The sequence below is a fragment of the Mandrillus leucophaeus genome, unplaced genomic scaffold, assembly GCF_000951045.1.
Source record: "Mandrillus leucophaeus isolate KB7577 unplaced genomic scaffold, Mleu.le_1.0 Scaffold1260, whole genome shotgun sequence".
NCBI lineage: Eukaryota > Metazoa > Chordata > Mammalia > Primates > Cercopithecidae > Mandrillus > Mandrillus leucophaeus.
The window spans coordinates 451,947-466,477 of record NW_012100988.1 but is presented as its reverse complement, the minus strand read 5'-3'; the positions used below and the strand labels follow the sequence as shown (position 1 = coordinate 466,477).

Here is a 14,531-nt window from a genome sequence, read left to right as displayed (position 1 = left end):
CTATAACTTATTAAACGTTTGTTGAATGAATGAAGAAAGGAATGAATGATTATCTGAGTCCAGGCAGATTCTACTTCTGTATTCAGTTCAAAACAAGTTTGAAGTTTTAAGGGAGCAGAGAGCCATCCTGAGAATGTTGGGAACTCCAGATGAATCCAAACGGATTTGGAAAAGATGAGTTTGTATACATCATCATAAGACTTTTTAAATGAATGAGTAGCAGTATGAATAAAAGATAAACAGTGGTCTCCTTCAAAAGGAAGGGTCTTTCGATGGTCGCTTCATTCCATCACTGCCACAGTTTAGTCTGTCTCTGAAGACTGTCTGTGATGGGGAGACTTGGGTGTATGTAGCTGATTTGGGAAATGATTCCAGGAAGAAGTAAGAGAGCAAGAAAAACAAAATAGGGAAGGGAGAAACCAGGATAAAGGTGCAATATTCTATGTGTGCTGGGGCAACAGGAGATGGAATCCATCAGGACCTCCAAGAGCATAGGGTGCTCTCTGGAGTATCTGCATGAATGGGCAGGTTGGAGCTTTTGTCCCCCTGTCCTGTTCCACCAGGAGCATCAGGACCTCTGGCTGTCTTTGAGTACAGCCCAGGTGAATTCAGATAATATCAGAGAAGGCCCCAGAGCAGGCAGCAGCAACATTCCCAGCAGACAGTGTGGAAGGGCACAGTCAGCAGGAGGTAAATGGGAACTGGCACTGTCCACGGCAGCAAGGCTGAAGTCAGAGAGGGATGGAGAGGAGGTCATGGAAGCCACTAGAAGCTCCTCTGTGATCTCCTTTCCAATAAAGTTGTGCCTTCTTCTATCAGCTCTGTTGTGTGATGGCCAATTGCACTGAAGCCATGTCTTTCTGGGCGCACCACACCTTCATGCATATCAAACTCAGTTATCAAGCAGGAAGTTCATAAGGGGGAACATTCTCATATTTCCTTAAATGGCAACTCTTTATGTTACTTTTGCATAATGAACTATCAGACTACTATATTTGCATTTTAGATGACTTTGTGTCTGAAACATGGTTGAATCAGGCAAAAGTAATCTGTGCTTGCCTTTGTTACCAGAATTTCAGAGAGTAAATAACTGAGCTAGACTGGAGATTTGTCAGAGAATTTATAGGGACCTAAGATTTATTGAACCTGTACTTTAGATGACTCTAGTTTTTAAAGTTATCTCTCTAAAATCTCTGCAAGACTGGCCAACAAGGTGAAACCTCGTCTCCACTAAAAATACAAAAATTAGCTGGGCTTGGTGGTGTGTGCCTTTAGTCCCAGCCACTCGGGAGGCTGAGGCAGAATTGCTTGAACCTGGGAGGTGGAGGTTGCAGTGAGCCGAGATCATGCCACTGAATTCCAGCCTGGTGACAGAGCAAGACTCCATCTCAAAACAAACAAACAAACAAACAAACAAACAAAAACTCTGCAAATTGAATTCAGTTTACAAATGAGAACACTCAGCCAAATATATTTCAGGTCACCAGCCCAAGGGTTCAGAATATGAACTGCCGAGGTCTCCTTGTCTCTTTGATGAATGAGGACTATAATCTGCATTTATAGATATTTTTAACTCTCTTTCTTCACTATTTCTGTTGGTCTCAGTCTATTCCTTTGCAAGATATTTATCTTTCTTGGACTGCTTTAAAAATCGTCTCTTCATCATTCATATTCTTCTATTTTAACACTGAGGTAACTATTTAACCTGGGATTTATTTGAATTCTTGAAACTCAGGTTTTAGGTCTTTAGTTGTCCTGGAAATTTCTCAGCTAGTATCACACACAATATCACCTCTTATCATTCTCCCTATTTTCTTTCTCTTATACTTCAATGACATATAAGAATAAATGGGAAATTCTTATGAAATGTTACATATATTCGAATATAACTGAAACCTCCATTGTTTCTTCTCTGTTGCTTCACTTCTGTTTCATATTATACAGTTAATTTTTTGTGTTGTTCTGGGTAACTTCTTCAGATTTGTCTTTGAAATTAATGTCTTTGAAATCTCTTCAATGAGCATTAATCTGCTCTTCACTTTCTCCATTTTCTTTCAGTCATTTTAGGGATCATTTCTAGACATCCCATTTAATGCTTTTTAAAAAGTTATCTAATGGTTTCTGAGAGTCTCTTTTTTCTTGTTCAGCTTTCAATTCTCTTTTGTGTGCATTTAACTATAGCTCTTCAAACTTTCATATCTCATGATGCTAAAATTAAACCTTCAGGCTGCCTATTGCGAATGTTTATGAATTCTGCCAACTTTTCCTCATTTTTTTTTTGTTTTAATATTCTTCATAATAGGAGTATATTTGTCTGACATTTGTCTCTGGAGTTTTGGAGAGGCTAAGATGAAGAGTGCACAGCTTCAACAGGCTATACCGTCCGCCAGTGTCTCCAGTCTCACCCCCAAATGCATGAGTCAAGAACTGTCTGCTGCATTCTGGGCTGCTAACCACACCATGGATTATGTTCCTCGTATCATAATCTTTTCTCAGGACAACCCCGATGTAGGCTCCAGAAGAGAATTCTGATTTTCTAATTCTTTGTCTTTATACTGTCTCCACAAATTAGAGCCCACGGGCCCCTGAAGTTCTGTATAATGAAACTTCCTAAATCTGCAAACATTATCTCTTCTTTCCTTTTTGTCCTACCCAAATCTTCAGGCACTAGCCTATATATGCAAATTACACTTGTAGACTTTATGCTTATTCAAGTTAAACAACATACCGTATTTTAAATTAAAAATTCCCAGACCAGCTGACAAACTGGCTTCCATAAAGAGTGGCCCTAGGCTTGTTGGACAAGTGAACACTTGTTTATAAACCCCCGCAGACCATCTCAGTCATAGAAAAACTCTTCAACTCTTAAATATTCCGGACTCTGGATAACTAGGAACTAAAATGTGAAAAAGAAAGTCCTAGTAAAGAGATTTGTTTTACCATGGGTTGTCTTAAGACTATACTGGAGAGACACCCTCGGTTTACTACTAGTTCCAACTTATTAAAAATAAAATGAATATACTTTACATTGAAAACATATGCTCTTCATTTCCCTTTAATGGGATTAAGAGGTCAAATTAATCATAAATTAAATCTGCCTAGATATATAGACATGGTGGTCAGAGGACAAAACTCTTTTTTTATAGAGATGGAGTCTTGCTCTGTTGCCCAGGCTGGAGTGCAGTGACGAGATTTCAGCTCACTGCAACCTCCGCCTCCTGGGTTTAAGCAATTCTCCTGCCTCAGCTTCCTAAGTAACTGGGACTACAGGTATGTGCCACCATGCCCAGCTATTTTTTTTTCTTTTTTTTAGTAGAAACGGGGTTTCACAATATGTTGGCCAGGCTGGTCTCGAACTCCTGACCTCAGGTGACCCACCCACCTCGGGCTTCCAAAGTGCTGGAATTACAGGCATGAGCCACCATGCCTGGCCAACAAAACTCTATTGGCAAGACCATTTCTGGCAGTTGGTCAATGTGGAGCAGGAAAGAGGCCGGTATCTGAATTAGTTGCTGTGGGGTTAGATGCTGGGACTTGTGATATCCCGGGTACTCAGCTGATCTGGGGGTCCGAGCATGAGGTATGTCTTACTGGGAACTGAATGAAGTCAGGAGAAGGATTTTCTTAGGAAATTTTCTTTCAGTCTCCTCAGACATATTTGGGCACTTTTACCCTGTCTGTTTTTCCCTGTTTAGGGCCAGGTCTACACAGGGAAGAAGGCATGTCTACAATACTGTATTCTTACCCTCATCAGAGAAATGCAGGGCTAGTCCCTCAGTTCTGAGAGTTTCCCTTTGAGTTTGTCCTCAGATTACTGAGCTGGGGGTCAGCTATGAATCCATGAAGCGCATTTCTCATACTGTGGAGCCCAAAGGGAGACCAGAGTACTGCTTGGGGTATAACAGAACTGGGCCCTGGAAGGCAGCTAGAGGTGAGCTTCCCTCCCTCTGTCTCTGTGGGTCGCCACACTTTGACCAGGGACCCTGATGTCCATGCAACTCCAGCAGGGCAGAAGCTCAGGAAGGAGATGGAAGCAGAAGGCAGAGCCCTGTGTCCAAGTGGAGGGAGACTGCAGGCACAGGTTAAAAGAAAAGCCAGTAGCTGGGGCCTGGAACATCTAGGACAGAGACATCTAAGTTGTGTCCATATTCACCTGGGCAGCAGTGGTGCCCCCAAAAGTGGAGACTGGAGACCACGGTAGATTGAAACAGGTATGTGACCAGATGCCTCAACCTGGGAGAATCCATACTGTACCGGGTTGTGTTAAATCAACTTAGCCAGGACAAAAAATTATATTTCTAAGAATGCCTTTATCTTTATGATTCTGGGTTACAGTTGGTCAAGGAGCTATTTGTGTGAACTTTGGAAGACAGAAGCAAAACTGTCACCACTATACTTGGTAGGACATTAGGCTAAATGAGATAAGCCAATCACAAAAAGACAAAAATCTGCATAATGTCATTTACATGAGTTATGTAAAATAGTCCAACTCAAGGAAGCAAAGACTAGAATGGTGGTGGCCAGGGTCTGGGGAATGGAGTAAATGGGGAGTTGCTGCCAATGTGTATAAAATTTCAGTCATGCAAGATGAATGAGATCTAGAGATCTGCTGTACAACATCATGACCTCAGATTATAAAACTGTGTTGTGCCCTTATAAGTCTACAAAAAGGGTGGATCTCATGTTAAATAGTGTTACTAAAAACTTTTAAAAATCTGGCAAAAGGATGTAGGTAGCCAAAGGGAGAAAGAGAAGAAAGAGGAAATTCGTATAAATCAGAAACGGAGTAAACTAATTAGAATACACCAAAAATTGCAGATCTCGAAACCCTCAAATGCAAGAAACACCCTTTTCTTCATTTTTAAAAATTTTCCCTTTTTTCTAATTATCTTTTTTTTCCATTGTGTATTTCATGTGATGTAATCCCTTGTACTAAGTAGGATGCCCCAAAAGATTTATTGATAAAGGATAAAAAATGGACCTGACGCAATGGTTCACACCTGTAATCCCAGCACATTGGGAGGCCAAGGCAGGTGGATCACCTGAGGTCGGGAGTTTGAGGCCAGCCTGGCCAAGATGGAGAAACTCCGTCTCTGCTAAAAACACAAAACTGGCCAGGTGTGGTGGAGGCTGCCTGGGAGGCTGAGGCAGGAGAATCGCTTGAACCTAGGAGGTGGAGGTTGCAGTGAGCCGAGATAGCACCACAGCACTCCAGCCTGGGCAACAAGAGCGAAACTCTGTCTAAAAAAAAAAAAGAATGAAAAATATTAACTAATGAATAACAAATTTTCAAGTCCTTTCCCTAATGGTAGATTGCATCGGGCACAGGAACACTACATGCCCCATGAAAAACATTTCCTGCCCTTTGCTATGAACCTGGGAAAGCTCCCTCCTCATACAGTCTCCGTAAAAGAGATGCCTGGCCTTGCCCTTAGGAGGGCTACAGAGCAGAAAACTGCACCTTTCTTTTCTTTCCTTTTTTTTTTTAAATCACAATAAAGAGTAAATGGGTATGTTTTGCCTGGAAATCATGTGTTCATTGGACTTGTCAGGGAAGAAGTTATCATGATCACAGCTTCATGCATGACCTTAGCATCCTGCTCTTGGGGACATGAAAATGGGACACCAGGTAAAAGGACAGATCTCCAGAGTGAGGAGGGACAGTGCAGAGGTGTTGAAAAAACAGACTTCAGCTAGCTATTAAATATGAGCCCCAGGACATCTGCTGTCCCTCAGATATGTAAACAGGTAAAATAATACTTCGCTTAGACAGTTTCAGTGAGCATTAAACCAGATCTCACACAGAAGCACCAGAGAGTGCCTGGGAAAGGCCTGTCCACTCTCCAGGGCCTGAGGCCCTCTGGCTGGCAGCCCTCCCCTCACCGTCACTTCCTGAGTGGGGCAGGAATGTTATTGCACAGAAGGCTGATGCTCACGCAGGGCTGTGCTAAGCTGCTGGCACAGAAATACAATGCCGAGTCCCCCAGCTCCAGAGAGCTCAGGTTTAGTTCAGAGTGCAAGTCAGGGAACTGTTGTGCTGAGAATCTTTCAAGAATGTTTCCTTTTTCTCTCTCTTCCCCATTATAATACTGAACGAGGAACTGGAGGCCCTGGCCCAGGCTCTGTTGGTACCAGTACACAGAGAGGTCTCCAGACCTAGGGGAGCATCTCAGCGTCACTTGCTGTCCAATTGCTGTGATCAGGTGCTTTGGGGTTTGTGTGACTCCAGAATCCACTGAGCCTGTGTGTCAGAAGACAGAAGTTAAGCATAAGGCACAGAAGAAAGCCTCCTGCTGAAGCCATCATCGGCCTGCGTGCATTTCAGGGACAGCAAATGGAGATCGGAGACTTCGAAGCTGTGCCCAGGACTCACCTGCTCCCAGGAGACAAAAGGCTACACAGCAGAGGAGCCTGAAGCCCATGGCAGGATCTCCCAGCTCGGGGCTGGTGTCTCTGTAGTAAGTATTGTGCAGTTCCCAAGCTCTCTTCTTCCTGATAGGAGCATTGGCCTGTGACGTCACCGCACTGACGTACTTTCCCCTGCAGGCCACTCCAGCCCACTGTACTCTTTGGCAGGTCTCAGGTTCTGCTACTCCATGTACTATTCCTGTCTTGTACAGGCCAGAAGCTAAACGTGAGGAGGATTGAACACAGTCCCCACATGCCCACATCACACCTTACTTTCCTCTGCCCGCCCTGTCCCTGCCCTGACACTGATTCCCCAGTCCTTGCCACCCCAGCCTGTTCACCCTCTACTGCCTGTGCAGAGGCAGAGACACTCCCTCTTTAGTGCAAACTGAGGCCTCTGGCACCCCAACTCTTCCAAGGCAATGAGAGTTTGTGCTTAACTCTACGTGTCCAGGCCCCACTCAGGGAATTCCATCCACTCTGCTGATGCCAGCAGGCAGCCAGGCATCCCCTTCAGCCCCACTCTCTCGGCTCCTCTCCCACCCCTCCGCTGAGTTCTCTGCAGCATTGTGGAGCCACAGCGCCTCCAAGTGGCCAACAGTCTACAATCTCATGGATTCATACCTTCTGACGTGATATGCTCAAACTGTCCAAATCAGAAACAGAGATGCCCCCAGTCCTGCCACACCCACCATGGAGGGAAACCCTCTCCATGCTTTCCCAAAGAGTCCATTTCGGGTTGATTTTCAAATCCACCCTTCGCCAATGGAGTCAGAGGACACATGAGCCAACATTTTGATTATGAATAAACAATTGTTACATAGTTGCAAATAATGTGTTAAGATGGTAGAGACCAGCCAGAATTATAAAGGCCATACAATTAAACAGCGTGATGATATCAAGGAGACCCAGCCTGGAAACCCTATATTCCACAGCTAATCCCAGTTAATTATACTCATATGTTTTCATATGTTGTATTTAGATTCATTATTACTAAATTTTAGATAGTGCATTTTACAAAAGGGTTTCTAGATTTTAAAAATTTACTTCTAAATTATAAAAATTTGAAATGAATAACACTGTAATCAAACAGATTCCATTGGTTCTCACATTTGCTGTCACTACGCAGAAGTGACTTTGATCTCTAACCAGGAAATAGTTAGTGGTTAATAATATCCCTCATATTAATAATAGTAATATTCCAGAACGCTATATAGGCAGGAATTAACATACATTTCACAACATCAAAGAATATTCACTATATATTTAATTAATACTTGGCTTTTCCTATGAAAATAATAAAGATGTTGGTATAGTACAATGCTGGGGAATATCATGGTAAGAAGTGAAGAGGAAAGCAACGTGAGCCCATTCTTGACCAATGAGCAGGGTCTGGTTGTTTCCTGGGAGACAGAGGTCCTTCCAGGCCATAGAAATACTGAGCACAAATGCAGAGAATGCAAAGGCTGCAGAGTTTTAGGAAATATTCAAAGAGATGTTTGGTCACAGAAGGGAATGGATCTGGGTAGTTAGTGTCAGGAAGAGATACAATGGAAGCAGAATGTATCTTTGGGGAAATGGGAGAGCCTTTATCTGTTTACCGTCAGTAGTGAAATGAATTCTTCTGTTTTGAGACTTGAGATCTAAGTCCAGAAGGAAGACATTGGAACCAGTTCCAGGGCCCTCCCATGGAGCAACAGGCTATGTGGCAATGACCATCCTAGACTGGCCCTGGGGTGATGCCAGTTATTACAAGGCCTTGCTGCATATTTTCTAGCAATTGAAAACTTTGACAGGTTATGTTGCAGAGAACACAATTTTTATCATCTGGCAGCTCTACTTCTATTTTTTCATAATCTTTAATCATGTTCTCCTCAAATTTCTCCAAACCAAATCTCAATTTCTTCTCCCTTAATTATATAAAGCAAACCCTTGAGATTTTACCTTCTATACTACACATCTGTCGAACAATCCTGACACCAAAATGAATTTCTTTTTCTAAAAAGGAGAGTGCCAGCTACTGTATCATTATAGTGTTCGGCATCCGACAAAGAAGGTAATTTTGCTGTGAACCTCCTGAAGCAGCAGCATCCTCTGAGCAGATCCTCCTGGCCTTGTTTCCGCCAGCCTTTCTCACAGCTGTCTGGTCTGAGACTGCTGTACACGGAAGCAGAGAGATTAGTACACAGAGTTCCAGTGACTCTGCCAGGCTGTGCCAAGCTGCTGGCACAGAGATACAGGGCCGAGTCCCCCAGCTCCAAGGCACTCACATTCATCTCAGAGTGATAGTCACGGAACTGGCGCCCTGAGAATCGATGAGGGAAGTTTCCTTCTGATGTCCTTAACTCATTAGCATACTCGAAGATAAACTGGGGCCCCTGACCAGGGGCCTGTTGGTACCAGGACACACTAGTGTGCCCAGAGATAGGAGAGCATCTCAGAGTCACTTGCTGTCCTCTCGTTTTGATCAGGTGTGTGGGACTTTGGGTGACTCCAGTGTCCACTGGGCCTGTGGGAAAAGCAGATGGAGGATGAGCCAGGAGACAGCCTGGAGGCCCTCCCCGAGGTAAAGTGGAGGACACAGGGGTGGGAAAGGTGAGAATGGGGCTGCTGTCCTGTGCACAGGACTCACCTGCTCCCAGGAGACAGAGCAGCGCCCAGCAGAGGAGCCCGGGGCCCATGGCACAGTGGGGCAGGCAGCACTGCACCTGACGCAGGGCTTGGTCCTCCTGGGGAAGAGCTGAGTGAGTTCTGGGCCTTGATTTTGCTGATGCAAGGAGTATCTTGTGATGTCACTGTCCTGTGTCCTCCCTCTACAGGCTTCCTGAGTCCAGTGCTCCCCACAACCCAAACTCTCTCCCTGTCCTGCAGAGCAGAAGGGTTGGGTGAGGGCAGAAGCTTCTGTGATGAGACAGTTGCTCCTCTGCCTACACTGCTCCAGCTCCCAGGCTGCCCCATCGCCCTCTCACCCTCCTCCCACCTAGTGCTGCGGTGCTCCATGCTGGAGCTCACACACTGCCCATCAGCAAAGGGTGAAGAGCCTGTGATTAAACCTTCCTGTTCCAGCTCTTCCTGGCTGTCCTAAGGTCATCTCTCTGACGCTAGATTCAACCAAATTTTCTGGTTCTATTTTTTCGTCTTCAGCTAACATTTCCAGCCCCTCCCTTGAGTGGCCAGTGGTACAAAGTCCCCAAGATTTAATCTATCTGATCAGATCCAAAGCAGACCTGGGTTGTCTGTAAATTAAGAGTACAGATTCTCCAGAAATAACACTAGGGCTTTATCAGCTCACAGAACAGACCTAGCCAGCCAGTTTGGGATTCAGCACCCTTAAGGCCATCTTATGCATAGTGATCTGGATAATTTATGTTAATTTCTCCAGATCCACCCTGCCTTCAGAGGCTGACCCCAGTGTATTATGTTAACTGGCTCCCTTCTTCTCTAACTCCAGAGTGAGTTTGGCTAATGGGAGACAATGTCAGGAGATCAGACGGAGGTAGGGTCACACTTGTTCTGATTTGTGTATGTCCTGGTTCTCCCCTTGCTTCGTTATTTTATATTGGTTACTCTTCCCTACCAAAGGCCATAGCACCTTATAGGCAGCCTTGTCTTAAAATTACAGTAGCAGATGCTTTGGGATCCACATCCTCTCCTACTAATTTCAGGCTAATGTAAGAACCACAGATTCTGCTATTCCTAAGCTACTTCTGCTTCTCTTACTGGGTTCCCTTAACCCTGCGACACCTTTGCAAATACTCCTTTTTGTCCCTCCTTGATATCTCCAGGACCACAAGTAATAGAAAGAGCAATGGAAAAGCGAGTCTGGGATATTTTATTTTGCCTTAAGAGTTAACACAATTTCTAACATTCTGCCATTAGAAGTAATAAGATTTCTAATATCCTGCAATGAGCGTTGCTGAAAGAGTCAGGAGAACCATGAGAAATATGCATATGACAATAAACCATGTGACAGTGGACATAGAATCCAAAGAGATCCCAGCAGAGACTCACGATGCACGCTCACCTACTCTGACCTATCCCCATAAAAGACGGGAGTCCTATACAAATAGATGCTTGTATTCTGTACCGTCCAATTTAGAAATGCATCATATAAAATAAGAATAAGACAGGAACACACTCATGACCACATAAAATACGGAGAATGTCAGACGTGCTTCTTGCTGAGATATACAGCAGCCAAATTTAGTATCAAAATGAGCTGGGCTGATAAGAGGCTAAGACACAACCGAGGATCAATGGCTGAAAGAAAGCTACAGACAAAGAAAAAAACGCTCACTCGCTGTTGAAGTCATACCAAGAACCATGAACTGTTATAAATTTAATAATTTGAGAAATTGGGCATTCATCGGTCTCACATATTAGCCTTTCATATTGGTTTTCAGCAGATTGGCCAATTGGTGTTTTTTTTTTTTTTTCCTGCCAAGCAAGCAGCCCACTCCTCTTTTTGAGAGGGGGGTCCTGGGTGACCCGGCACTCCCCTCTTGGCAGCCTCACAGGGGGACATTGGGCAGAGAAGAGACATATGGGGTTCCCTGCACATGAGGAGTGTATTTCCCGTGAAACCCAGCTGTGGTCCTCCCAGTCCTTCAGTTAATGGATCCCAACATAAGAAGTCTTGCACCGGGATATGGGATTCTCCCTGGGGATGCTAAAGAGGACGACAGGCTAAAGGAAAATAAAATGCGTGTTCTATATTATTTTATAATATTTTACAAGAAAAACAAGTTAAGGGACTCACAGATTCTAATCCAAGTCACAGTGATGGTAAGAATTAATTTCCTTCCTTCATCTATCCTCAGAGGAACTCAAACAGGTACTTAAGTAAGAGGCTTACAATCTTTTTTATAATTCTACTAGCTGATTATTTTCAGGTCTAATGGCAGAGTTTGTTGCATCTATTAACATTGTCACTAAGTGGATTGTTCACTTGTGTGTTTGTAACTTTATAAAGAAAAAATCGGATTTTCTTGTCCTCCAGAGAACACATGCTCGGTATCCAAAGGAACCAAAGCCAAGGTGATGTTATGTGTACTACATGAGAATCCCAAATCACTCAAGCAGGCCAAAGCTTCCCAGTTGCTTTCTGCTTTCTTCTTCTCCCTTGAAAATAAAGTGAAATATGAATTTCATGTTGGAAGCTACTGTTCCTTTGCACAATTCCCAGAATATTCCAAATTGAGGAAAATAGCATTATGTTGTTTGCATTTACACATCCCCACTACAGTGATAGACCCCAGCTCACTCTAAGTTTCATGCTTCAGGAGCGCACATAGAATGAGATCCCATTGCTGGGAAGTCTGGAAAGAGCTTCAGAAAGGGCAGCTTTTTCTTCTGGTTGAGGCAGGGCCTTCCGTAAGGAGTACCCACCTCCAACCTGTGGCTGCCCTTTTGGTGCAGAGAGCAGCTGGCTGTACAGGGCTGTGGATGCCCTGCCACAGAGGTACAGAGAAGTCCGGCTGGTGCTGGTGGATGCCAGGCTTAGGAGAAATGCTCAGGCTTGTTTCCAGAGACACTGTACCCTTCTGTGACATCAACTTTGGTCCTGCTGCCACCACTACCTGAATAACAGATCAATTTCAGCCTCTGTCCTGGGTCTTGTCGATATCAGAACATTGAATAATGGTTCCTAACCTGAGCACATTCCAGGATCATCTCTTTTCCTGTCTGTATAATGTGGTATCTTGGTGTCTGGGTGATCCCAGCATCAACAGAGTCTGCTGGAGAGGCAGATGGAAAGTGAAGACAAGAGTTAAGAGGTAGGGGTACTCTTCAGAGGAAAGGGGAAAAAAGGCTTGGAGTCCAGACATTGCAAACCCATGACAGAGTTTTGCAGCTGTTTCCAGGACTCTCGTGCTCCCAGGAGACAAAGGGTCATGCAGAAGAGTTTGGGGTTCATGACAGGGTCAGAGTGAGGAGGGGCTCTCCCAACTAAGTGCCCTGATCCTCAGGACTGTGAGCTGGGGCTTGGAGGCCCCTCTCTAGGGAACAGTCTCGTGGGCCTGTGGTGTCATCCCCCATGCCTTCGGAGTCCAGCTGGTCCAGGGCGTTCTGACTGGTCTCAGGCAGGATCCACCTCCTCTCATGAAGGCTGTTGCCCGGCGAGGCCTGCAGGGAAGATAGGGTGCAGCAGAGACACACTGGGCTTAGGGCACAGCCCGCCCCTCGCCTCCCCATGTTCCTTTGAGGCAGTTGCTCCTCTGTCTGCACCTGCCCCTGACACCAAGGCTGCCGGCCAAAATTCTTCAACTGTGGATCTCGTTAAAGATTAGAGGTATTTCCTGAATCTTGCATAGCTGTAGGTAGCCTAGCAATAACTGTAAACTGTTGCAACATTTGCATAATATTGTATCCCAGCCTTAATTTTTCTTAACCCTTCCCCTCCTAGGCTGCTCTCCCAGGCTGTCCCCAGAGCCCCTTAGATCCCAGTGGACCACAGTGCCATCTTGTGGCCAGTAAGTTAAGTTTCATCATTGCTTCTGCAATGGCCCAAGGGATGCTGGAAAGTGTCTGCAGAGTGAGCCGGGAGACTATTCTAGAAGTGCCATCCTGCAGGTTTTATGAGCAATCTCCCTAAACCCTGATTCCAACAATGGTTCTAACCCTGACTATGGCTTTTCTCAAAGCTGAATATCCCACCCTCATTCAAAATAACTCTTATCACATAGCAGCCATTAGAGTCTAACTGATACTTTCTCCCTTAAAACTATCATATAAAGGGAGCGGGATAGAATGGGAGGAATGGAAGAAAATTGGATTTAGTCTGAAGTAGGAGGAACATACAGGAATTGAAGTGCATAGTTATTTCATTTCCATTACCAAAGACGAAATACATGTCCCCCAAAATAACAGTCAATGTTACCATGAAAATAAAGATTAGCAGAAGATTGGGACGATAATGAGATTACCTTCAAGACAGCATCAAATATGTATTAATGAAAAGTAAAATTTGAATGTAAAAAGTAGGATCCCTTGCAGGCAACAAGTAATCTTGAAGGGAGCAGTATCCAACGTGGAAAATAAGGATGGATAATGAAGACCAGCAAAGGGCCTTCCACAGAAAATGATTAACGTGTACAACACACATCTGCTGATCTGAGCAGCAGACATGCAAGCAATGATTCTGGAAGAGGCAGAGGAGCGTTGTGAGATGAGGATGCAAAATAGTATCACAAGGAAGCAAGGAGAGAGAGGAGGAGGTTTGTGAGCAGGAAAGAGGCGATTGTGTCATGCTGTGGTTAAGCTGCTGGCACAGAAGTACGTGGCTGAGTCCCCCTGCTCTGTGTGTCGGATCTTCAGAGTAGAGACGGATCCTTCAGGCCTTGTTGCAGAGAACCGATCACTGCGCAGCCCTGAGTCATCTACTGCACCCGTGCCTTGGAAGTAAATTAGAAACTCTAGGCCCTGCCCCAAGTTCTGTCGGTACCAGTAAAGGACAGCATGACCTGAAATTGGATCACACCTGAGCGCTACATCCTTTCCCTTCTCTGTGACCTTGTTACTGGGGAACTGGGAAACTCCAGCACCTGTGTGATCTGTGGAGACACAAGTTGAAAACAGAATGAAGAAAGCAGTTGTACTCATCTCACACATATACACATTCACACAAACACACACACAATGAGGCTGGTTGGTGTCTGAGGACTCACCTGCCCCCAGGAGGCACAGGGCAGCCCAGCAGAGGAGCCTGTTGCCCATGGCAGAGTCGGGGCAGGATGAGAGCTTTGCCAGATCAGGGTCATTGTGAGCAGGAGCAGAGGAAGAGGGATGTCCCTGTCCCCACAGAGCAGTTCCCACAGTGACATCACTTCCTCTCCCAATCCCCACAATCTCAGGAACACAGGATTTATATTAGAACACACTCAGATGACTGCTTTAGATATTTATTAGCTCCTTTTAAACAACATAAATGCATCGGTCTTCACTTTCTTCTCCAGAGCTGTCTGGAGCTGGAGGCCTCATGCTGCATCTCTGAGTTCATCTCCTCACCCCACAGCTGCTCCTCTGTCTGCTGGGCATGTTCTCTAGGATGTGCCATCAGTGTCCCCAACACAAGGCACCAAGGGGTGAGCTCACTGTCTTTTCTGCAAGTCAGGGTCCCCTGT

General features: G+C 44.9%; 3 gene segments (V, D, J or C); all 3 read right to left on the bottom strand.

The window, feature by feature from the left end:
* Positions 1-5,769: 5,769 nt before the first annotated feature.
* Positions 5,770-6,644, bottom strand: LOC105533557. The segment is given in 2 exon segments: positions 5,770-6,241; positions 6,374-6,644. Coding segments are annotated over 2 exon segments (405 nt in total).
* Positions 6,645-8,360: 1,716 nt separating this feature from the next.
* LOC105533569 lies at positions 8,361-9,244 on the bottom strand. The segment is given in 2 exon segments: positions 8,361-8,917; positions 9,041-9,244. Coding segments are annotated over 2 exon segments (606 nt in total).
* Positions 9,245-13,525: 4,281 nt separating this feature from the next.
* LOC105533553 lies at positions 13,526-14,175 on the bottom strand. The segment is given in 2 exon segments: positions 13,526-13,961; positions 14,076-14,175. Coding segments are annotated over 2 exon segments (357 nt in total).
* Positions 14,176-14,531: the final 356 nt, after the last annotated feature.